The following is a 19,559-nucleotide window of genomic DNA, read 5'->3' as shown; positions in this document are numbered from 1 at the left end:
TAAAAATATATATATATGTGAAGAATATATTGTATTAAATAAAATTTAAAGATGCAACATATACTCTCTCCATTTTTTGATCGATACTTTGTTAAATAAATTATTGTATATAATATAAAGTAATTTTACTTAATAAATGGCAATTGAAAACGATTCAATTTTAGCTTTTATTAATGTGCATCATCACAAAATTATAACTTGTATTATAATTTCGAATTTCCCACGAATACATACTGAATTAGTGAATACTAAAGTCACTAACACATACAGCTATCTGAATTCCAGATCCACTTGCCACATGCACTAGGCAGACACTGTATTACTGTATACATGCATACGTGTCTGAAAAAGTAGCGGTACTTTAATTTACCTTAGGCGGTGTTCGAAGATAGGAAGTTTACAATACAGTTTTCTTGACACCCTGACATTTAATTTAATGTCACTGAAGAACTATAATTATAAGAAAGTAATATAAATATGGGTGATCATTCAGAAGGTACACAGAAATCGAAAAATGCACGTTCACATAGTAAATTTGCGACAATTAAAGAAGAAAAAGACACGAATGATTCGTAAGTGACGTTATATTCCTTATTTATTATTATGTTAATTAAATGGTCATCAAATATGAATTCCCTCAGGAATTGGTGGTTGCTGTTTGGAATTATCGTAATACTCACAGCAGGCACAAGGTTTTATAAAGTTGCAGAACCGCAACATGTTTGGTAAACTATTTGCGAAACAAATACTTTTATCAATTATACTGATTACTATATTATAATAGTGAATATTTTAGTTGGGACGAAACACATTTTGGAAAGATGGGAAGCTGGTACATAAATAGAACATTTTTCTTTGATGTTCATCCACCTCTTGGGAAGGTAATAAAATTTTTTAATTTAGATTTAAGAACTTAGATATTTGTATCTATCCAAGGAAGATTTTCAGATGTTAATTGCATTGTCTGGCTACTTGACTGGATACAATGGAACATTTTCTTTTGAGAAACCAGGACACAAGTTCGACGATGTAAAATATGTCGGTATGAGAGTTGTAAGTACAATATAAATGATCGAAATAAAACTGTCGAGTACTGAGATACCCGATAAACTACAAATACATCGTTTGTTTCAGTTTTGTACGTTTCTAGGTGCAACTATAGTTCCACTGGCATATCTCATTGTATGGGACTTGACAAAATCTGTTCAGGCTGCAGCATTTTCTGCCTTCTTCATTCTCTTTGGTACATCATACAAATACACTTATGATACTATTCTGGCAATTTATTAGATCAATTCAGTTCGTTATGGTATCATTCGTATATTTCAGACGTGGGATTATTGACGTTAAATCAGTACATTTTACTAGATCCTATATTATTATGTTTTATGATGTGTGCGATGTGGGGCATGGCTCGTATGGGAGCTCTTCATAACGAGCCTTTCACATTGAAATGGTGGGGATGGTTGTCGTTTACAGGAGTTTCACTTGCTTGTACGATCAGTGTAAAATTTGTTGGCTTGTTCGTTGTTTTATTAATTGGACTTTACACTGCTTTCGAATTATGGAGAGAGTTAGGAGACTTGACGAAGCCTATTGTAAGTCACTCTCAAACTGAAACTTATAAATGAAACAATTAATTACGACTGTTTAATCATTTTACAGACGCACGTTGGAAAACACTTGTTAGCACGATGTATTTGTCTAATCTTGTTACCAATATCGTTGTACATGCTATTCTTTTACATTCATCTCGCTATCCTGAACAAAAGGTAATTCACATGTATATATTTGAAATTAATAGCATATCAACGATTTAAAATATTGTGTAGTGGCAGCGGTGATGGATTTTATAGTTCCGAGTTTCAATCGCTACTAGAAGGAAATTCTTTGCACAACGCGACGATGCCCCGTGAGTTAGCTTACGGAGCTGCGATCACGTTGAAGAATCATAGAACCGGTGGAGGATATCTTCATTCTCACTGGCACCTTTATCCGCAAGGCGTTGGAGCAAGGCAGCAGCAAGTACGATGACTACTCTAAACAGTCATCATTTAATAACTTGCTGCTAACTAAACGTTAACGCATGCATTTTATCTAGATCACCACTTATTCGCATAAAGACGACAATAATTTATGGCTGGTAAAAAAGTTTGATACGAACGAGATACCATCGGAACCAGTATTAGTCAAACACGGCGACCTGATACGCCTGGAACATGTTATTACGCGTCGCAATTTACATTCGCACAAAGAGATCGCGCCCGTTTCAAAAAAGCATTATCAAGTTACAGGATACGGGGAAGTAAGTATTTTTTATTTCTCTGCCCCAAGAATAAAAATGTAAGAGGCGATAATATTTTGTAGAATGGTACCGGCGACGCGAACGATGTATGGAAGGTTTTAATAGCAAACGGGAGAGACGGCGACGTGGTCGAAACGGTGACGAGTAAATTGAAACTCGTACACTACTTACACCACTGCGTTTTAACATGCAGTGGTAAAACATTGCCAAAATGGTTGGTTACGGAATTGTATAAATTTTCACAAGAGCCATAGTCATTTATAAAATGAATTTTTCCTCGCAGGGCGTACAATCAACAAGAAGTTTCTTGTAATCCAAACATGAGAGACAAGAACGCGGTATGGAACATCGAAGATAACAACTATGCAAAATGTATTTAAACGCATACAACGGTACTATATATTTATAATGTGATATTTTGTTAATTGTAATGATTCCTTTTTTTTTTATAGTACCAAACGTTAGCTTCCAAGTGTACGCGCCTGGATTTTTAAACAGATTTCTGGAATCGCACGCAGTTATGCTGCAAGGGAATTCGGATTTGAAACTTAAAGAAGGAGAAGTGTCGTCGCAACCTTGGCAATGGCCTATCAATTACAGGGTATGCCTCGTAATTTTTCCCGAGATTAGGAAAACATATATTAGTGAATGTTACATTTTCAGGGTCAATTCTTTTCTGGTAGCAATCCCAGGATATATTTACTTGGCAATCCGATTATATGGTGGGGCAATATCGCTTTTCTGATACTCTTTATTATATTGTATATTCACGCTTGCGTAAGACAGCAGCGTGGTTGCGTAGAAAGTCCTAAAGTTCTTGAACAGAGGAATAAAATACTGAACGCTGGGAAGTGGCTTTTCCTCGGTTGGCTGTTACATTACGCGCCATTCTGGGCGATGACGAGAGTATTGTATTTCCATCATTATTTCCCGGCTCTATTGTACAGTTCAATGTTAACTGGGATAACTTTGAATTATATCACCGAGAGCTTACTTATTCTCTTGCCAAATAAAATTGGGAATGTCGTCTACCATACGATAGTAGGTCTCGTTATTTCTACTATCACGTATAGGTAAGTAGCATTTAATAAAAAATTCAAAGTGGTCAACGAAGTGGATTTATCTAGATATATAACTTCTTTTTACAGCTTCTATCTGTTTTCTCCATTGGCTTATGGTATGGTTGGCCCGTTTTCCTCAGACCCTGAGAGTCCAATGCATTCTTTGAGGTGGGTCGATACATGGGAGTTTTAATGATTACACATGAAATACTCATGGAGATAGTTTATTCAACGAATGTCTAAGTATTTGTACATATCAATAAAGTTTTATACATTTATAAATAAAGGCATTTAACTAGCCGTCAGAAAAGATCATTGACCCTGTCGAGAAGCGCTCAGCTGATCGACCCACGTGTCGAAACTGCGACTATTCGACGACGTCGCGTCATCGTTTCAATTCCCTTTATTAAACGTCCGATTAAGAAGATATTCTAGATAATCGTGACGAATTCTGCTTCTGTCTCTCGCAGTGACTCGACAGCGCGAGTTCCACAGCGCTAGTCGATATCAGTCATCGTGTTACGCTTGGTCAAGCTATTACAAACGCTTAACCGGTGAATCGCAGCAGTCTCTCGACGTTGCGGCGCGGTGGAGCACGATCAATAAACAGCTCCCGGGGATTTTCAGTCTGTCGGAGTCGGAGCGGCCACGAACGCGCTCTCACGTGAGATCGGGAAGAGCTGTCAAAGCGACCACGTGTTCCTACGAGTTCCCGGTACGTGTTCTCGCGCCTACGTGTATGCGTGCACGAAACCGTACGTCTAATCTTATCGATGTCCCCCTGCCTCAAAGATAAACCGGACTGGCCTAGTGAACTCTTCAAGCTACGATTCCGGGAGTGTTGTTCCTATATAGTTTTTTCTTACGGATATTAAAAGATTATAAATTCAGGTTTGACAATCGACGTCTGTTAAGAGAATGCATATGTTAAGAGAGTGCGTTGCTGAGATAGTGTGAGAGTGCAAGAGCTTAGCGAGCGAATACTCGATCGCTGCGGGACTAACGTAACGTTGCAGTTGCGGGCAATGCGTATTCCCGAATTGGCGACGACGAGGGTCACGGGGAGATCACGGGTGGTGTTCGCGCGCTAACTTCGATTATTTAAAAAAATGAACCGATCGCCGTTTAGAGACACTTGTTGCTCAAAAAAGGGCACAGATACTTAAAATCGGTGGATTTTCTTCGTCGCGTTGACTCGGTGAAGCGACCCTCCTCTATGTCGTTCGTCCGTGTAATGACGTTAATCGGATGTAAACGCGTGTAGGTGCGTTGCCACGTTATAAATTGCTCGCATCACCGGCCACTCTATCTTAACGTGCGTTGTTACTAAAAGAGATTTATATATATATAAGGTACAAAAATAAAAGTGATAATTGTTTGCGTTCTACTTTCAAACCAAGCGCTTAAGCGCGTTTACCATTCGTTTCTCCACCAAGCGCGCGTGTAAATGCTAAATGTTTCTAATTGAAATACAATTGTACACAATTGTCCGCGGACAGAGAGCTTTAAGAAGTTCCTCGAATACATTCAATTCAATTCAAAAGGAAACGAATCGTCAATTACATATTAAAGATAGAACAGTCGTTTCAGTATTATAGAAAATCAATTCTGCATGCATTATTCAGTTCGATTATTGCTCGGCAGTCCTACACAGATATCTTATACGCACGCAAAAATATCTGCATTATCGTTTAATGTGTGTATTATTATGATTATTGATAATCCGGTAAAATTATGGTTTACGAGTTCCTACGCGATAAGGTCCGCTAATAACTCATAAACCTCGGTACGATTTTGTTTATGAAAAAGATTAGAACTTTAAGTTTCAAGCGGCTGCTACGCGAGCGGAAACGATCGCGTCTTGATAGCGCAGGAAGCGCGGGAATTAGCAGTGGAATCTGACCTACTTGGTCACGCATCATCTTTTTTAAACTCTGATGCGAGCCGCGCAAAGGTGTAGCTTGTTAGATTAATTAACGCGAATTGGAATATTTCCTGATCAAGGTTGACGCGACGTTAATCTTGAAATCGTCGCTAATTCAGAAGTTTAATGCGTCCGTTAAAGTCCTTTATTAAATCCGGTATTAACGCGTCACTAATCTTACTCAATCTTGAAAATGTATTATTCACTGGAGTTTAAGCTGGCTTTCTGAAAATAATATATCTGCTGCACAGATCGTCGAGGCAGTATAAGTTGGCTGTTATGCAGCGAATCGCAGGATCTATAATATGCGAGACAGCGTAACGATCATCCTTTTGGTATGGATCATAGAACGAGGCCTGTGCGGCAAACTCGAACGGGTCGCGCACCGACCCGACAACGTTCTCGACGACTATTACGCCTATCGTCACGTCACCATCATCCACTTCAACATCCCGGACTGCACAGTCGCTGCAGCATTCAAGTAAAGTTCAAACAAATAAAACTACCATAAGCGATCCTTTAATAAATGGTTTATCTGAAAATACGCAAAAATGATGAAGATGGAATCGTAAGGCGAACGATGACGAACAGATTTCTTAATCTCACATAAATGGTTTTTGAATTTGTAATTGGTTTCAGGTTCGTTGTGAAAGAAGAGAAAATTGGAGGAATAGGTAAATGCCCGATTCGAGACGTCTCCGTGTTCTTGAAATCAGGCAGTCTGCCGTTCGTGCGGCCGGATGGATCGAAAATCGCAGCGAAATTGATGAAAGGCAGGCGGCGATATTATTCTTTAAACATGGAAAGCAACGGGGACGAATACATGATTAGAATTGATGCACCCGAACCGGGAGATTGGTACACGATCGCGTTTCGATCCTGGAGCGATCCTGAGAACGGCAAGATCACGCAACAAGGTTCGGAATAAAATATGACGCGGAGACATGATGTTGATCATATTTCTTCATTGTACGCGAAATAAATATGAATTTCTCGGGTCCAGGGCTCGGAGCGTCGTGCGAAACCGTACTAGACGCTGAATTGCTGTTGGAAACCGCTGCGATAACAATGCCGATGGACCCAAGATGGGAATACGAAGTGCATATGAACGAGAGCTCGGATTCTGCAGTGATGCAATTAATGATCCCCGACGAGTTCGTAGACTCGAGCCTCTTCCTGAGGTCGACCTGTGGCGAGGAATGCACGATCACGGTACACGTGACGGCGGAGGATCATATAATAGGAGCAATAGTGAACAGTACAAACGTCACAGTATCGTTCAAACCCTTCTCAGACGCATATCACTACGTTACATTACGTTTAATCTCCGGAGAGGCCTCGAACGTGTCGTTGCAGCTGCTGGATAGTTCACCGACCGATTCCGGCCAGGTGAGGTCGGTGGGCCTGATGAGAAAATCCCTGCCCGACTTCTTCCTCTTCGATTATGAACATCTTCGCGGTAACAGCAGTAAACCATCTGCGTACAATTTAACCGCGGAAACACTGTCCGTCCTCAGCTTCGAGATCGGTCGAGTCTACGACGTTGGGGGTACGTTGACGTTGAGTTTGAAGCTCGTCGATACTGAAGACAAGACGAAGGAGAAGGAGAAGAGAAACGTCGTCGTAGCCGCGTGTATTTCATTAGGTCAGTCCTGAAGTTTAGCTCCTTTTACCGAGAATCGAATGTCAGTAGCGAAATGCTTCGAGCAGGTTACTATTCGAACATCACTGCCGGTGGAGCGTGCTGCCGTATGGAGAACGCGACAACGCCTGCAGACATTTACGTGAACTCGACGGGACCAGCTAGTCTCCACATCCCGTTCCCGGAACCAGGAATCTGGCACTTGAGCTTAAGAGCGTTCTGCGTGGAGGAAAACTGCCATTGCACCGCGAGCTGCCTAAACGGGACAGCCTGCGAAGACTGTGACTGCATGACCCCCTGCGACGCCCGAGTAGAAAGTCGTATCTCGTCTCTACCCTGCATCGAGGGTAATTGTAATTCTCAAGGAAAGTGCATGCATTATATGAGCGGCGGTTTCGTGTTCGCCGCCTGTCACTGCTCGGGGGCGTATCGGGGGTTCGACTGCGCCGACGACACTTACGTCCTCGGCAATAGTGATATAATCATCCGAATGCTGCTGTTGACGTTCAGCAATCTCGCGTTTATTGGATCGGTTTACGTGGCCGTTCGTAGAGAGTATTTCACAGAAGCGATCGTCTATGCCGCGGTGATGTTCTTCTCGACGTTCTACCACGCGTGCGAAGCTGGAGAGGACGTGTACAGCGTTTGTATCATGAGATTGAGCGTGTTGCAATTCTGCGACTTCTTCAACGCTCTTCTCTCTATCTGGGTGACTCTAGTCGCGATGGCGTCGTTCGGCCCGAAGCTGACCGCGTTCTGTCAGACCACCGGGGCTGTTATCCTCGCTATGAGCGCTGAGATGGACCGCACAGCGCTCTGGGTGTTCCTTCTGCCAGCTATGACAGGGTCTGCACTGATCGGACTCTCTTGGGGGATAAGATGCAAGAGGAGAGGCACCGTTCGTTATCCTTCGCGTCCTTACAGGTAAGTTCTCATCTTTCCGATCGACAATCATAAAAATTCGTCGATGAATCAAACGTGATCGTATCTCGTTTTACAGGAGCATTTATTTTCCGGCTGGTCTCCTTCTAGTCTCGCTAGGTCTCGTCTGCTACGCGTTTCTGCAGACGAGAAGAAATTATTACATCGTACACAGTCTGTGGCACGTGTGCGTCGCCATAGGAGTCATCCTGCTCCTGCCGAAGCGACAGTACATGAAATGATCGTTATGTAAAGCGATGTGCCGTGCCGCGGTGCTATTAAGTGAAAGTTGTTTAAAAGTGTCGTTATCTAGATGTAGAAAACGAAAAGCCAAGTCCATGGGAGAAACGGGTACAAAAGCGTAAGTACGTCGCGGTATATGTACAATGTAATTATCAGAGATCCTATTCTTCTAAAGTAACGTTTATGTAAAATAAGAAACTATTCAGGAGCTATAAATAAGCAAATAAGTTCGCAGTATTAATCAATCAATTAATTAATTAATTAGGCTGCTCACTATAATTGTTATTGAAAATTAAGATAAATTTGCTTGGAGAAAAAACGATTCGTACGGTATTTCACTTTCGTTTATTAATTAAATTAGGTGCGCTTAACAATTGAAAGAAAGTTTGCTGTATCTCTCGTTCTCGTTAAGGACCAAGGAACGTTTAGGACACTAAATAGAGGATGCCCAATATTTTTTCTGCAAAGATGTAATTTTACTACGTACATACATACGAATGTAAAGTATATTCTATAATCTTCGTGTTGTTGATCGCGTGGGATCCTCGGGATGATCGTCTTGAGGGTCGTTTGTTATTAATTTAGAGAATGCGTTCTACTTCCGATGGGAATCGATACCTCGCACGCGACTCATTAACGAACAGACAAATTATATATTTATACAGGCTGTAAAGAACTATTGTTGTATGTACAAAACGTGAGCGCGCTGTGCTCGTGTACCAAACAGATAATAAACGATTACACCGTAATTCTACACGAGTTTGTTCGCCCCACAAGATGTTGTGACACAATCGCACACTTAATTAATGGCGTTAACGTACTTCCTAAATTTTCAATGAAACGTGAAAATCGATTAGCCATAATTCCAGTAAAAAGAAGGAAAGAATAATACTAATAATTTTTACAAAGTGCCAGTTCCCGTTGGAGTCGTAGTTCCCGTATTAACAGCAGCGATTACGTTTGATAATAAAGATAACATAGTCTCCATGGAGAATCCGCAGTGCGGATAAGTCCGTGAACAATTTCTGCCGGCTCTCCCTGTTTCCACAGCTTCTTGTATCGCAGTTCCCTCCATCGCGGTCCGGAATATCTGATTCGTTGTAATCGTGTTGATCGCTCGATCAAATGATGAAACCTTCTCGTTGTCGTCGTCGTCGTTTAATTTATTCTCGTTGACAGACGCCGCGGCTTGTTGCGAATAGGTGCACACAGCGCGTTGCATGCAGGACGTCGTGTCGATTCCATGTCTCGCCAGGACGTCGTCCATTCTAGTCATGATTTGAGTGAAACCGCTGTCCTCACCTGTGATCAGCAATACAGCAACGATAAATTATTAGTAGAAATAAATTATAAAGTAAATAAAAAATTAATTTATTTGATCGAGAAGAATTAAGTCGACTTACTTCTTGCGTAATGGCCGTAACTACCAGAGATGACGTACAGCAGCTTAGGAATAATGAGGATAGAACCAATTCCCAGAATAGCGCCCAGGATCAGACCTCCCAAGTCAATTTTTGCTGGAGGATAACTCGAAACNCTATAGACGCTAGCTAAAAATTTTTACATGGAAATTGTAGGTCTCATTGTCCTCTACAAAAAAGGTCTGAAGCAATTTTCCCGTATCTCCATCCGTTTGGGAGTTATGGGCAAAAAACGAAAATTTCGCGAAATCTGAAGGGGTACCCCTTGGAAAAATCTCGGAAAAATCGAAAATTTTTTTTTGTTGTTTATTACTAGCAATGTTCTTCCGACGTCTGATTTCTTTTTAAAAAATGCGTTTCTGAAGTGCATAAACGTTTGGGATTGACTGTATAGCCAATACATCCTTAACAAATATCTGATATATCAAATGCAAGATTGAAATGACTTACACTTGCGGTGGTACCCAGATTCGTAAAACCGAATCGAGGTTCCTGGCCGCGATCCATTATATCGTTTGTAACTGTATCACCCCGTTTCGTCGATGATTCGCTCCTTAATTCCACTTGCGACGGCATAGCAACCTGGTCCTGAGACTTTCCGCTCTTTTCCAAATAAATCATGGAACTCGGCACGAACCTATTCAATACTTCTAATTAACTTTAGAAAATCATAAAAGATAAGAATTGATCGTAATTGTTACTTTACCCTCCGTCATCAAACTTTGGGCTGCCACGGACTATTCCCGAAGAGATCAGGAGTAAAATGAAATTTTTTAAATATGGCGTCATCTGAAAAATATCATAAAGAAATATTTTATTGTGATAGATTGATCCTATCTGATATGATTTGTATTAAAGAAAGCTTGTATGTACACAGAAAACATTATATACCTTGAGACGTTGAGAAAAAGAGACGCGCGGTCGTGTTTTGAATAAACTGGAGGACACCGACGTGGCTCCTGGCATATATAGCCGTGCACTTACTCCGTGACATGACAAACCATGGACATAATTGAAGCTGGTTTCGCTTTCATTGTTAGATTTTCATGGGACGTTATCACGGTGCGTGACTCGGTCGTCTCCCCTGAAGAAGCAGAGGGGCTTTAACTGTCGTCGCCGCGAATCACTCGCGACGGCATTGTCGTGGTACAGCCTGAAATCATTTATCTTTCGCAATCTTAACGCTCGCTTAATCTTAAATCCTTGGTGTTGACAAATTATCTACTTTATCTCATGTTATTGCTATCTCTCAATGTTCATGTCGACGATCGAGTCGTCGACAAGATCGCATCGCGACGATAGAATAAATTTTTTATATTATCAAATGGTCTCATTTTGTGTACGTAGAAGAATAAAATATATTATTTATAGTATTCGATTTATTCGTAAAACGGTCAGTGTAGAAACTTGGTGAAATTGGCATAGCGTACGGCGTACGGCATGCGCGGTCTCGCAACTGTGCCTCTTGATTTTTAGACAAGGAATTCGTTCTGCAGGTTGCCCTGGAAAATTCACGAAAGTCGGTGGCTCGTGCACCAACAAACGACTCGTATACGAATGCAGATATAGATTAAAAATTGTTCCCAGTGTTTCTCAATTTGCGAGCAGATCAGTTGAACGAACCCGTTCTGTGTAGGTGGTGTCGAGTATGAATTTACGACGCTTAAGAGAAGTTTGCGAAACGTTTGCAGGTGAAAATGAACGAGTGCAAGTGCAATTACGAAACGTGGAATGCTGGCAAATTTTCAGCCGTGACGGTGAACAGCATAACAGACAGAAGAGGCAGTAATTTCAACAGGACTCGTTAGGTTCGTTAATTCCGTTTGTAGAAACAGAATTTCCTTGTCGAGAGTGGGCTCCGTGCCCTCTACAAAAACTGGCAACAGATAGAGGATCTGTCATACTGCTGTCTGTGCTCGTTCCAATTAGTCGATTCACTGTATTCTATTATTTCAAATATTATACAAATTATTCACGATGAACAGTTCGATTAAAAGCTTAGTCACGTTATCGTTGCTACTCTGTTCTTTATCACGATCTTCCGAATCGAAAGATGCGAAGGATAAGAGTTCCAGGAGTCAGGCTAAGACATTTGGAAAGCATCCAAACGGAGGATTGATCTCATTCGATTCAGGAGAAAAACAATTCAGCGTAAGACGTACTATTTTTCAAATGTTCATAAACGCAGTTCGCGTATTCTTTGTTTTTCTAATTATCGCAGATCGATTTTACTGTAACTATTCCTTTTATCACGCTACCACTCGAACGGAGGATAGGGGAAAATGGTGAATCAGTATCACCGTTGCTGAATATTAATTCAAAAGGACTTGGAATCGTTGGATTACTGACTACGTTATTAGGCATAACTTCACCATTATTATCCAAAACACATCATCATTACAATTATCGTACGTTTCATTGGCAAATTCATCTACAAATATACAGGATGTCTCGGAGAAAGTGTTAGAGTCTAAAAAGGATTATTCTGCAGGTGTTTCTGAACAACAATTTCTTTGGCAAAATGCAAAGTGAGACATGGTTTTTGAATTATTAATGAAGAACACTGACCAATGAGAGAACGTATAGAACCCGCGCTCAGTCATGGGTAGATTGGCTCGGATCGTGACGCTCAGTATTTTTCGTAAATAATTTAAAAACCAAGCCTCACTTTGCATTTTGGCAGAGGAAACTGTTGTTCAGAAACACTTACAGAATCACCTCTCTTCGGCTTCAATACTTTTTCTGGGACACCCTGTATACGTGTCTTGTACTCGCGTTTTCCTTTTGCATTCGTCATTGTCGCGTAGGTTCTATGGACAGTGACAGCGGGCAATGGTTGGAAATGGGAAGCATGAACGAAATCCTTTTTGGCAACAATTACGTAGTTCCGTGCGTGCAACGCGTCGTTTGCTCGCTCGTTTCAGTGGCCTCGCACACGGAGAATCCCACGAGCATGGATAAAATAATCGATGGACTCTCAAGGTAAAATTAAATAGAAGCCGAATAACCGAGATGTTAATTTGCTCGATATTAATATTTAATCGATCGGAAACAGTCACAAGTGGTTCAAAGACGCGACGAACGGCACCATCGTTCAAGACGCTGTGGCTACTGGGCGTAAGGGAGACTACGATTGCGCTCACGTTTACTTTATCGCAGATCGATTTTACTGTAACTATTCCTTTTATCACGCTACCACTCGAACGGAGGATAGGGGAAAATGGTGAATCAGTATCACCGTTGCTGAATATTAATTCAAAAGGACTTGGAATCGTTGGATTACTGACTACGTTATTAGGCATAACTTCACCATTATTATCCAAAACACATCATCATTACAATTATCGTACGTTTCATTGGCAAATTCATCTACAAATATACAGGATGTCTCGGAGAAAGTGTTAGAGTCTAAAAAGGATTATTCTGCAGGTGTTTCTGAACAACAATTTCTTTGGCAAAATGCAAAGTGAGACATGGTTTTTGAATTATTAATGAAGAACACTGACCAATGAGAGAACGTATAGAACCCGCGCTCAGTCATGGGTAGATTGGCTCGGATCGTGACGCTCAGTATTTTTCGTAAATAATTTAAAAACCAAGCCTCACTTTGCATTTTGGCAGAGGAAACTGTTGTTCAGAAACACTTACAGAATCACCTCTCTTCGGCTTCAATACTTTTTCTGGGACACCCTGTATACGTGTCTTGTACTCGCGTTTTCCTTTTGCATTCGTCATTGTCGCGTAGGTTCTATGGACAGTGACAGCGGGCAATGGTTGGAAATGGGAAGCATGAACGAAATCCTTTTTGGCAACAATTACGTAGTTCCGTGCGTGCAACGCGTCGTTTGCTCGCTCGTTTCAGTGGCCTCGCACACGGAGAATCCCACGAGCATGGATAAAATAATCGATGGACTCTCAAGGTAAAATTAAATAGAAGCCGAATAACCGAGATGTTAATTTGCTCGATATTAACATTTAATCGATCGGAAACAGTCACAAGTGGTTCAAAGACGCGACGAACGGCACCATCGTTCAAGACGCTGTGGCTACTGGGCGTAAGGGAGACTACGATTGCGCTCACGTTTACAAAGACTGTTATATAACTTCGAAGCTTCTAAAAAATATGTTGAAGGAGTTTGGTATAACGCAAGGATAATAAATATTTCCTATCAGTTGTACAGACAAGATAGAATTTATTTTTGTACTAAAAATGTAATACATAATTTATGTTACAAAGAACATATTTGTGTATTTGTACATACAGGGAGCTGACAGTTCGCACCGGTCAAGGAGATTTCACGTCATTATCTGAACTCGCGTGGTGTGAAACGTCTTCGCGTGCATGGCTTCCACTGATAATCACTGACCTGCCATTTCAGACTTTCGCTTTTTTGTTAACCATTGTCCGAAATATCTTACGCGTGTAAGCGCGTATTTAATCATTAGCGTCGTCGGTACAGCATTTCAATCAGTCCGACAAATCTTACGACACTAATTATAAATTTATTATTCAATTAAGAACTCTTTCATAATTCAGTTTCCATTTTCATTCTTTTATTGTCTCTTATTGTTTTTCGAACTGGACGACGACAAAAGGGACATCGCTTCCGGTGAACCTGAGATTTCGGCGAAGTCGTAAGGAGATCGACCAGTCGCGTCGAAGCACTCCGTGTCCACGCCGCATTCTAATAAGAATTTCATTGCCTCCAGTTTGCCATGGAGTGCCGCTAAGTGCAACGGCGTCCGCCCGGAAAAATCTTTTTGTGATAAATCTCCTTTTGCCAAGTGATAAGATTTTAAACGTTTCACGTTCCCGGTGGTCGCAGCGAGGCACATCCTTTCTCCTATCATGTACGCGTTCTCGTGCAAGTGTGCACCGCATTGCATCAAAATCTGAATTATCTGAAATAATCGATGCTGATACACACATATGTATTGGGTAGTCGGAAAAATATTGAGAGATTTTTGTCACATGTTGATGGTGTCAAATATCGGGCAACACTAATCAGTCATACTGACGTACGTTTGAGAAGTGACATTTAATTTTACAATTTTTATGAAGACAGTTTCTATTTCGTCTTTTTCGCCTAATTTTCAAATCAACTTCGGACATACCTCGTGATGATCGAATTCTATCGCATCGGTGAGAGGCGTACGATTGAATCGATCCTTTATATGAATACTGGCGCCGTTTCGTAAGAGACGTCGTACGATGTTCACGTCACCTTCGCAGCAAGCCACGTGCAGCACCGTCCGGCCATCCGCATTCTGTTGCGAGATATTCGCACCCTGTAATAATACAACAAAAACATTTACCAAACGAAAATGATAGAAGAAATAAATTGAATTGAAACAAACGAACATCGTTAATTTATAATGATATAAAAATGCGTACGTATACTTTTAAGGCTTCCAGCTTCGCTATGTCGTGATTCTTCACAGCAGCATTTAACATCGCAGGGAACAGAATTGATCCCAGTTCCTCGAGTTCAGCCGCAGAGGAGGTCCTCAATGACCTCGCAACTGCTTCTACTAAATCCAGATCGTCGAGGGACTGCGGCCGACCGCCAGTCAATTCCCCGCGCAAATTCGTTTGCATCATTTCACGTTTTGTTGCTACGTCCCAGTCTTGCCTCGACAATACATAAGCGAGTTTGGTCAACGCAGCCTCCGGCGTCATATCAGCGCCAGATATCACGCCTGTCAATTTTAATCAAACGTTTGATAATTTTTTGTTATGGATCGATGGTTGTTCAATTAGAAATGATCGTTTTCTGTACCAGCCTCTTCTAACAATTTGCCAGATTCGTACGAAGCGGAAACACAACCGGTCGAACATTGGGTGATATTGACTATGACGATGCCTCGTTTCGTGGCAGCCTCTAATTCTTTAAACAAATCCTCCCGGTTCATCGGAACGTTCCCCGCTCCGTATGACTGTAGTACGACCCCTTCTATCGGTGGCTGCAAGAATACTCTTACGAGCTCCATGGTTATACTTGGAAATATTCGAAGCATGCCCACGTTTCTGTTCAAGGACGCGTAGGTGTGAAATTTTTCTATCGTGCACGGCCTGAATATCGACCGATAGTCCACTAGACGTTAAAGACATATTATTCTAATTATCAGTGCATCGTAAAATCAATTAGACGTTGTCAATTGAAATTTCGCGTAACAAACCATCGATCTTGATGTTAGCTTTAGCCAAAGGCGGATAATTCGGCGAGTGGAACGCCTCAAACGCGTTCGTCGACAGTTTGCTTGTTCTGTTCCCCCTCATCAATTTGGTCCCGAAGTACACGCACACTTCCGGTATATTGTAATTCCCGGCTATCATCAGAGACGTTAAAAAATTATCGAGGCCGTCGCTTCTCGAGTCGAAAATCGAGAGCTGCGAGCCGGTTAAGATCACGATCTTCCCCAGAGATTCGAGCATGAAGGACAGAGCGGAAGCCGTGTAAGTCAACGTGTCCGTTCCGTGTAAAACGACGAATCCATCAAAGTATTCGTACGATTGCTGAAATATGAAATGGCATGAAAACTCGACCCTCTTCGCGCATACATATAAATATGAACGAATGCTTCATTTATTACATTTATATAACACAAAAATGTTTACTTTGATATCGTTTGCGATACGAATCCAACCATCCATAGTCATGTCACTGGAGTCGCAGAGCGGTGTGTACTCCAACACGGTGCAAATAACACGCTTATTATCTGTACGGTTGATCCTTCATTAAAGAGAAACAGAAGAAAAAGAAGAAGGAGGCTCTTCTGTTACTTATCTCATGCTACTTTTTCTATTTGAACAAGTGCCTTAATTTACTTACGGAAGTACCAATGGTCCCATCGGTCCAAATCGTTTGTCTGCGTATTCGCGGTCATGGATATGCGGATAATTGCGTAGTTTTTTCACGAACGCGTTAGCCTTCGGTACCAGGACTAAAACGGGTTTTCGTTTAAATTTTACAGATTTGCATACGAATTAAAAAAAAAAGTTATGTACAAGCTCTTTACCTCCTTTTTCGTTCCTCATCATTCCTATGGTGCCACCGGTATAAATAACAAGCACGCGAACATCGGGAACACTTTCACTGACTAAACCGGTGTGCTTCAGGTGCTCCATGTATCCTCTGTCCTGATTCTGTTTCTTACTTCTTTCTATATGATTTTCTGCGCTCGATCGTGACATGTTAGCGCTCCGCGCGTCAACGGTCTTATGATAGCTCTCTACTGAAGGAAATGTTCCGTTATCACGCAATTTATTCACAATAAGTGAGCGGGGCTTGGGAATGGAGCATTCTTTCTAATTTCCGAACGACACCGAGTGCGTGTTCGCACGGGGATTTAGAAACCCTTTGCAGGTGTCGCGTTTAACCAGTGAAAACCAGAGAAATCGCGTAGCTCGTAATCAAAAAGATTATATGCATATGTTACGAATCTGAATTGCGTAAGTCAGCCGTAAGCACAAACGTAAGCGTTTCATAGAATGAATGATAGATATTCCTTCGCGTTAACTTATCTAATAGATAAAACTCCATCGTACACTACTGTCTTACGTCATACGTTATTACCGTTAGAGATGATAGAATTATTGTTTAAGCTCGGAATTAAGGAGTCTACCCAGTGCGACCGCCTAAAATTTAGATCATTCTTGGAAATTTTTTTTAATTAAGAAAAGTATTCTATGAAATTTTTTAAAAGTTTGTGGTAGGTCCCTTAATGCGATAAGGCTATACTATTTCTACGAAACGTTGCATAAAGATTATCTGTATTAGGTCACACTTTTCTTTCGTAAACTTTGACCCGACTTGTTCAATCTCCACGTATATCTCTTAAACAAATTTGTTATGACGAATTAATTTATAAAAGAACGTATGAAATACAGGAATAGATTTTGTAGTTTTTTATTTACTTTTGTCACGTTTTATTCACTTATAAAAAATTATTATGTATAAATGCACAATAAAGTATATTATCTTAAATCTAAATTCATATTTCTGCGTGTTTGGCGATTTCGCGTCACCCCACTTTCAAGCATCGGATTTGGAAGCCTGAGAAATAAAAGTGTAGTAAATCGAAAAATAAAATCGAAACTACGATAATCATCGATAGGAATCTTAGGAATACTTTGCTCTCTTTCATCGTGTCGTAAAGTCCCCTGATTATGTCATAGGTAGCCAGAAGTAAGGATCCGCAAAGAGTGGTCAATAAATTAGCATTGACACCTTTGTAAAAGCCACGTAAGCCATCTTTCTTCATGATATTACCAATCTAATTATATGCGATACGCGATTAGAAATTGAGTTGTCAATGAACATCGGGAGAGTAAAGTTACTGACTAGCTTTTTAACCGGTACATAATTATGGACACCACGCCCGCTAAAAAGCATTTTCTGTCTGGACAACGTGTCCAACGGATAGGACATGTACGTTGCAATCGCTGACGCCGATATAGCGAGGGATAGAGATACCATGAACGGCGCGTGCAAAGTATGATTATCCTGTCCAGAAATGCCCAAATACGTCCGTTTACCAAGCGTGTAAACGCCGAAATAAATACCCCTATAAAATGAGAAGAGAGCATTTGTCTTTCACGCGATTCGGACGACTCCGAGAACTGGAAACTGCGAACCTGTAGATGGTCAGGCCGGTAGAGGCGAACGTCAATCCTTGATAAAACCCTCTGTAGCCATCGCTTTTATACACTTTATACATGCAGTCATGCAAACCGTGAAATTCCCTCTTAATTTCTTTGCTGTCGCCGATGTCCACGGTTATTCGGGTATTGCAGAAACTAAGGGGATAGAGAAGCGTGCAGGAAGTGAAGCCGACGGCACCGCCGGCTAGGAACGGTAGAATGTCGTGGGTGTGAGCTGTCCTCGACTCAATCACCTGCGTAATACACTATTGACGGCGTGATTTCAAGGAACAGAATTTGTTAAAAGAAGCGGCGAAGCATCTTCTTGTTTAACCCATTTCCATCGTTCAATTAACGTCTATTAGTATATATAGCTTTATTGCAGTCTATTCGACCAGAAATGGTCGCGTCTATTATTATTTGCTTTATTTTATTAGTTAATAAATCAATTTATAAATTAGAGAAGATAACTGCTGTCGCAACAGACACGGAGACGGCAATTTATGATGGAAATGGGTTAACTATCGTTTGGCGTACTTGCTCAAAGATTTCATAGTATAAATCGAAGAAGGAAAAATTGATCGCTTGCGCGGGGAAGTATCGACAAATGTTGATCAAATTCCCGCGCCATAGGGAGAAAAATCCTTGTTCCTTCGGTATCCTGATAAAAGCGTTTGTAATTCCTCTGTACGCGGTTCGATCCGAATGAGCTATTTGATGGCTACTCGCCTGAGTCTGTAAAATCAATTTAACCCTTTCTAAAGGAGCAGTCATCGTCCTGAACGTTACCGCCAGGATGCCGGATATGATGAACGAAGCCCCGAAATCGGCGGCGTGCCGCAACCGCTGGGCATCCAGTCCATTATCTGGTTGCGGTCCTGATCGTGAGTTCACTTCGATCGAGGTATAGGTTTGGGTCCCGCATTCTTTCTTCGTCATCAATACATCCTTTCGACCCCCTGCCACTTATCAAATCATGCTGCGCGGCACGGTGTATCTATGTACGACACGCGGCTCGTTCCGTCATTCGCGTGAACTTTTACCACCTTTTACAAGCATCCATGTGGATAGATACGCAGATCTCGATGTATATGAATTCTTTTGTTCACGTTAAAACGTGAAATAAGACGAAAGGAATTGACCTGAAGGGATTCATAAATAATAAATTGATGAACAAGAGGGACGTGATTTTTGGTTCCTGTTTCCCTACAAACGAACCTTCTTCAGTCTCGCCAAGTGTTTTTTATTCCAGCGATATTTCATTACCTGTTTCTTAATTCATGTAGTAATATTCATTATCACATTCGTGTAGCGTTTATATTAGTGATGTATTTATTTATTTATATTTATTAAACCGATTTTCCGACTGGACAATACCCAGAATCGGAAGGCTCCTGG

At 41.2% G+C, this 19,559-nt stretch overlaps 7 protein-coding genes across 11 annotated transcripts; 4 read left to right on the top strand and 3 right to left on the bottom strand.

The window, feature by feature from the left end:
* Positions 1-196: 196 nt before the first annotated feature.
* On the top strand, positions 197-3,667 carry twisted (Protein O-mannosyl-transferase 2). The gene is made up of 14 exons (XM_018022367.2): positions 197-572; positions 642-725; positions 797-881; positions 949-1,053; positions 1,135-1,243; positions 1,330-1,598; positions 1,666-1,772; positions 1,833-2,025; positions 2,102-2,305; positions 2,368-2,519; positions 2,589-2,677; positions 2,758-2,906; positions 2,969-3,378; positions 3,454-3,667. Exons 1-14 carry the CDS (start codon positions 478-480, stop codon positions 3,557-3,559), a joined length of 2,157 nt encoding a protein of 718 aa, XP_017877856.1. The 5' UTR covers positions 197-477; the 3' UTR covers positions 3,560-3,667.
* Positions 3,668-3,874: 207 nt separating this feature from the next.
* Positions 3,875-8,845, top strand: LOC108623684 (transmembrane protein 8B). 4 transcript variants are annotated; one of them, XM_018022368.2, is made up of 6 exons: positions 3,875-4,081; positions 5,542-5,771; positions 5,930-6,207; positions 6,294-6,935; positions 7,001-7,856; positions 7,933-8,845. In XM_018022368.2, exons 2-6 carry the CDS (start codon positions 5,596-5,598, stop codon positions 8,093-8,095), a joined length of 2,115 nt encoding a protein of 704 aa, XP_017877857.1. In that variant the 5' UTR covers positions 3,875-4,081; positions 5,542-5,595; the 3' UTR covers positions 8,096-8,845. The 4 variants fall into 4 exon arrangements, with proteins under 4 accessions (XP_017877857.1, XP_017877858.1, XP_017877859.1 ...); XM_018022369.2 differs by lacking the exon at positions 3,875-4,081 and adding an exon at positions 4,088-4,257; XM_018022370.2 differs by lacking the exon at positions 3,875-4,081 and adding an exon at positions 4,088-4,630.
* Positions 8,846-8,948: 103 nt separating this feature from the next.
* Positions 8,949-12,014, bottom strand: LOC108623676 (uncharacterized). Its single transcript, XM_026812495.1, has 5 exons — positions 10,409-12,014; positions 10,224-10,306; positions 9,970-10,154; positions 9,500-9,646; positions 8,949-9,398 (listed from the first exon to the last, which is right to left on the bottom strand). Exons 1-5 carry the CDS (start codon positions 10,481-10,483, stop codon positions 8,998-9,000), a joined length of 891 nt encoding a protein of 296 aa, XP_026668296.1. The 5' UTR covers positions 10,484-12,014; the 3' UTR covers positions 8,949-8,997.
* Positions 11,491-12,666, top strand: LOC108623673 (uncharacterized; the record flags this gene model as incomplete). Its single annotated transcript, XM_026812507.1, has 4 exons — positions 11,491-11,668; positions 11,739-11,929; positions 12,338-12,499; positions 12,573-12,666. Coding segments are annotated over exons 1-4 (621 nt in total), but the record flags the coding sequence as incomplete, so codon positions are not given.
* Positions 12,667-12,670: 4 nt separating this feature from the next.
* LOC108623672 (uncharacterized) lies at positions 12,671-13,673 on the top strand (the record flags this gene model as incomplete). The annotated part of the gene is made up of 3 exons (XM_018022347.1): positions 12,671-12,863; positions 13,263-13,437; positions 13,511-13,673. Coding segments are annotated over 3 exons (531 nt in total), but the record flags the coding sequence as incomplete, so codon positions are not given.
* Positions 13,674-13,690: 17 nt separating this feature from the next.
* Positions 13,691-16,942, bottom strand: LOC108623675 (L-asparaginase 1). Of its 2 annotated transcripts, none has more exons than XM_018022352.2 (8): positions 16,538-16,942; positions 16,351-16,462; positions 16,137-16,251; positions 15,698-16,034; positions 15,298-15,612; positions 14,913-15,217; positions 14,633-14,806; positions 13,691-14,419 (listed from the first exon to the last, which is right to left on the bottom strand). In XM_018022352.2, the coding sequence occupies exons 1-8, from the start codon at positions 16,710-16,712 to the stop codon at positions 14,072-14,074; spliced, it is 1,881 nt and encodes a 626-aa protein (XP_017877841.1). In that variant the 5' UTR covers positions 16,713-16,942; the 3' UTR covers positions 13,691-14,071. The 2 variants fall into 2 exon arrangements, with proteins under 2 accessions (XP_017877841.1, XP_026668297.1); XM_026812496.1 differs by having other exon boundaries at positions 16,137-16,237; positions 16,538-16,629.
* Positions 16,943-17,553: 611 nt separating this feature from the next.
* Positions 17,554-19,100, bottom strand: LOC108623671 (ADP/ATP translocase 3). The gene is made up of 5 exons (XM_018022345.1): positions 18,699-19,100; positions 18,156-18,415; positions 17,863-18,085; positions 17,651-17,794; positions 17,554-17,574 (listed from the first exon to the last, which is right to left on the bottom strand). Exons 1-5 carry the CDS (start codon positions 19,098-19,100, stop codon positions 17,554-17,556), a joined length of 1,050 nt encoding a protein of 349 aa, XP_017877834.1.
* Positions 19,101-19,559: the final 459 nt, after the last annotated feature.

The sequence above is a fragment of the Ceratina calcarata genome, unplaced genomic scaffold, assembly GCF_001652005.2.
Source record: "Ceratina calcarata isolate Rehan_Ccalc_2016 unplaced genomic scaffold, ASM165200v1 scaffold289, whole genome shotgun sequence".
NCBI classification, from domain to species: Eukaryota; Metazoa; Arthropoda; class Insecta; order Hymenoptera; family Apidae; genus Ceratina; species Ceratina calcarata.
This window is presented reverse-complemented; position numbering and strand designations above follow the sequence as displayed.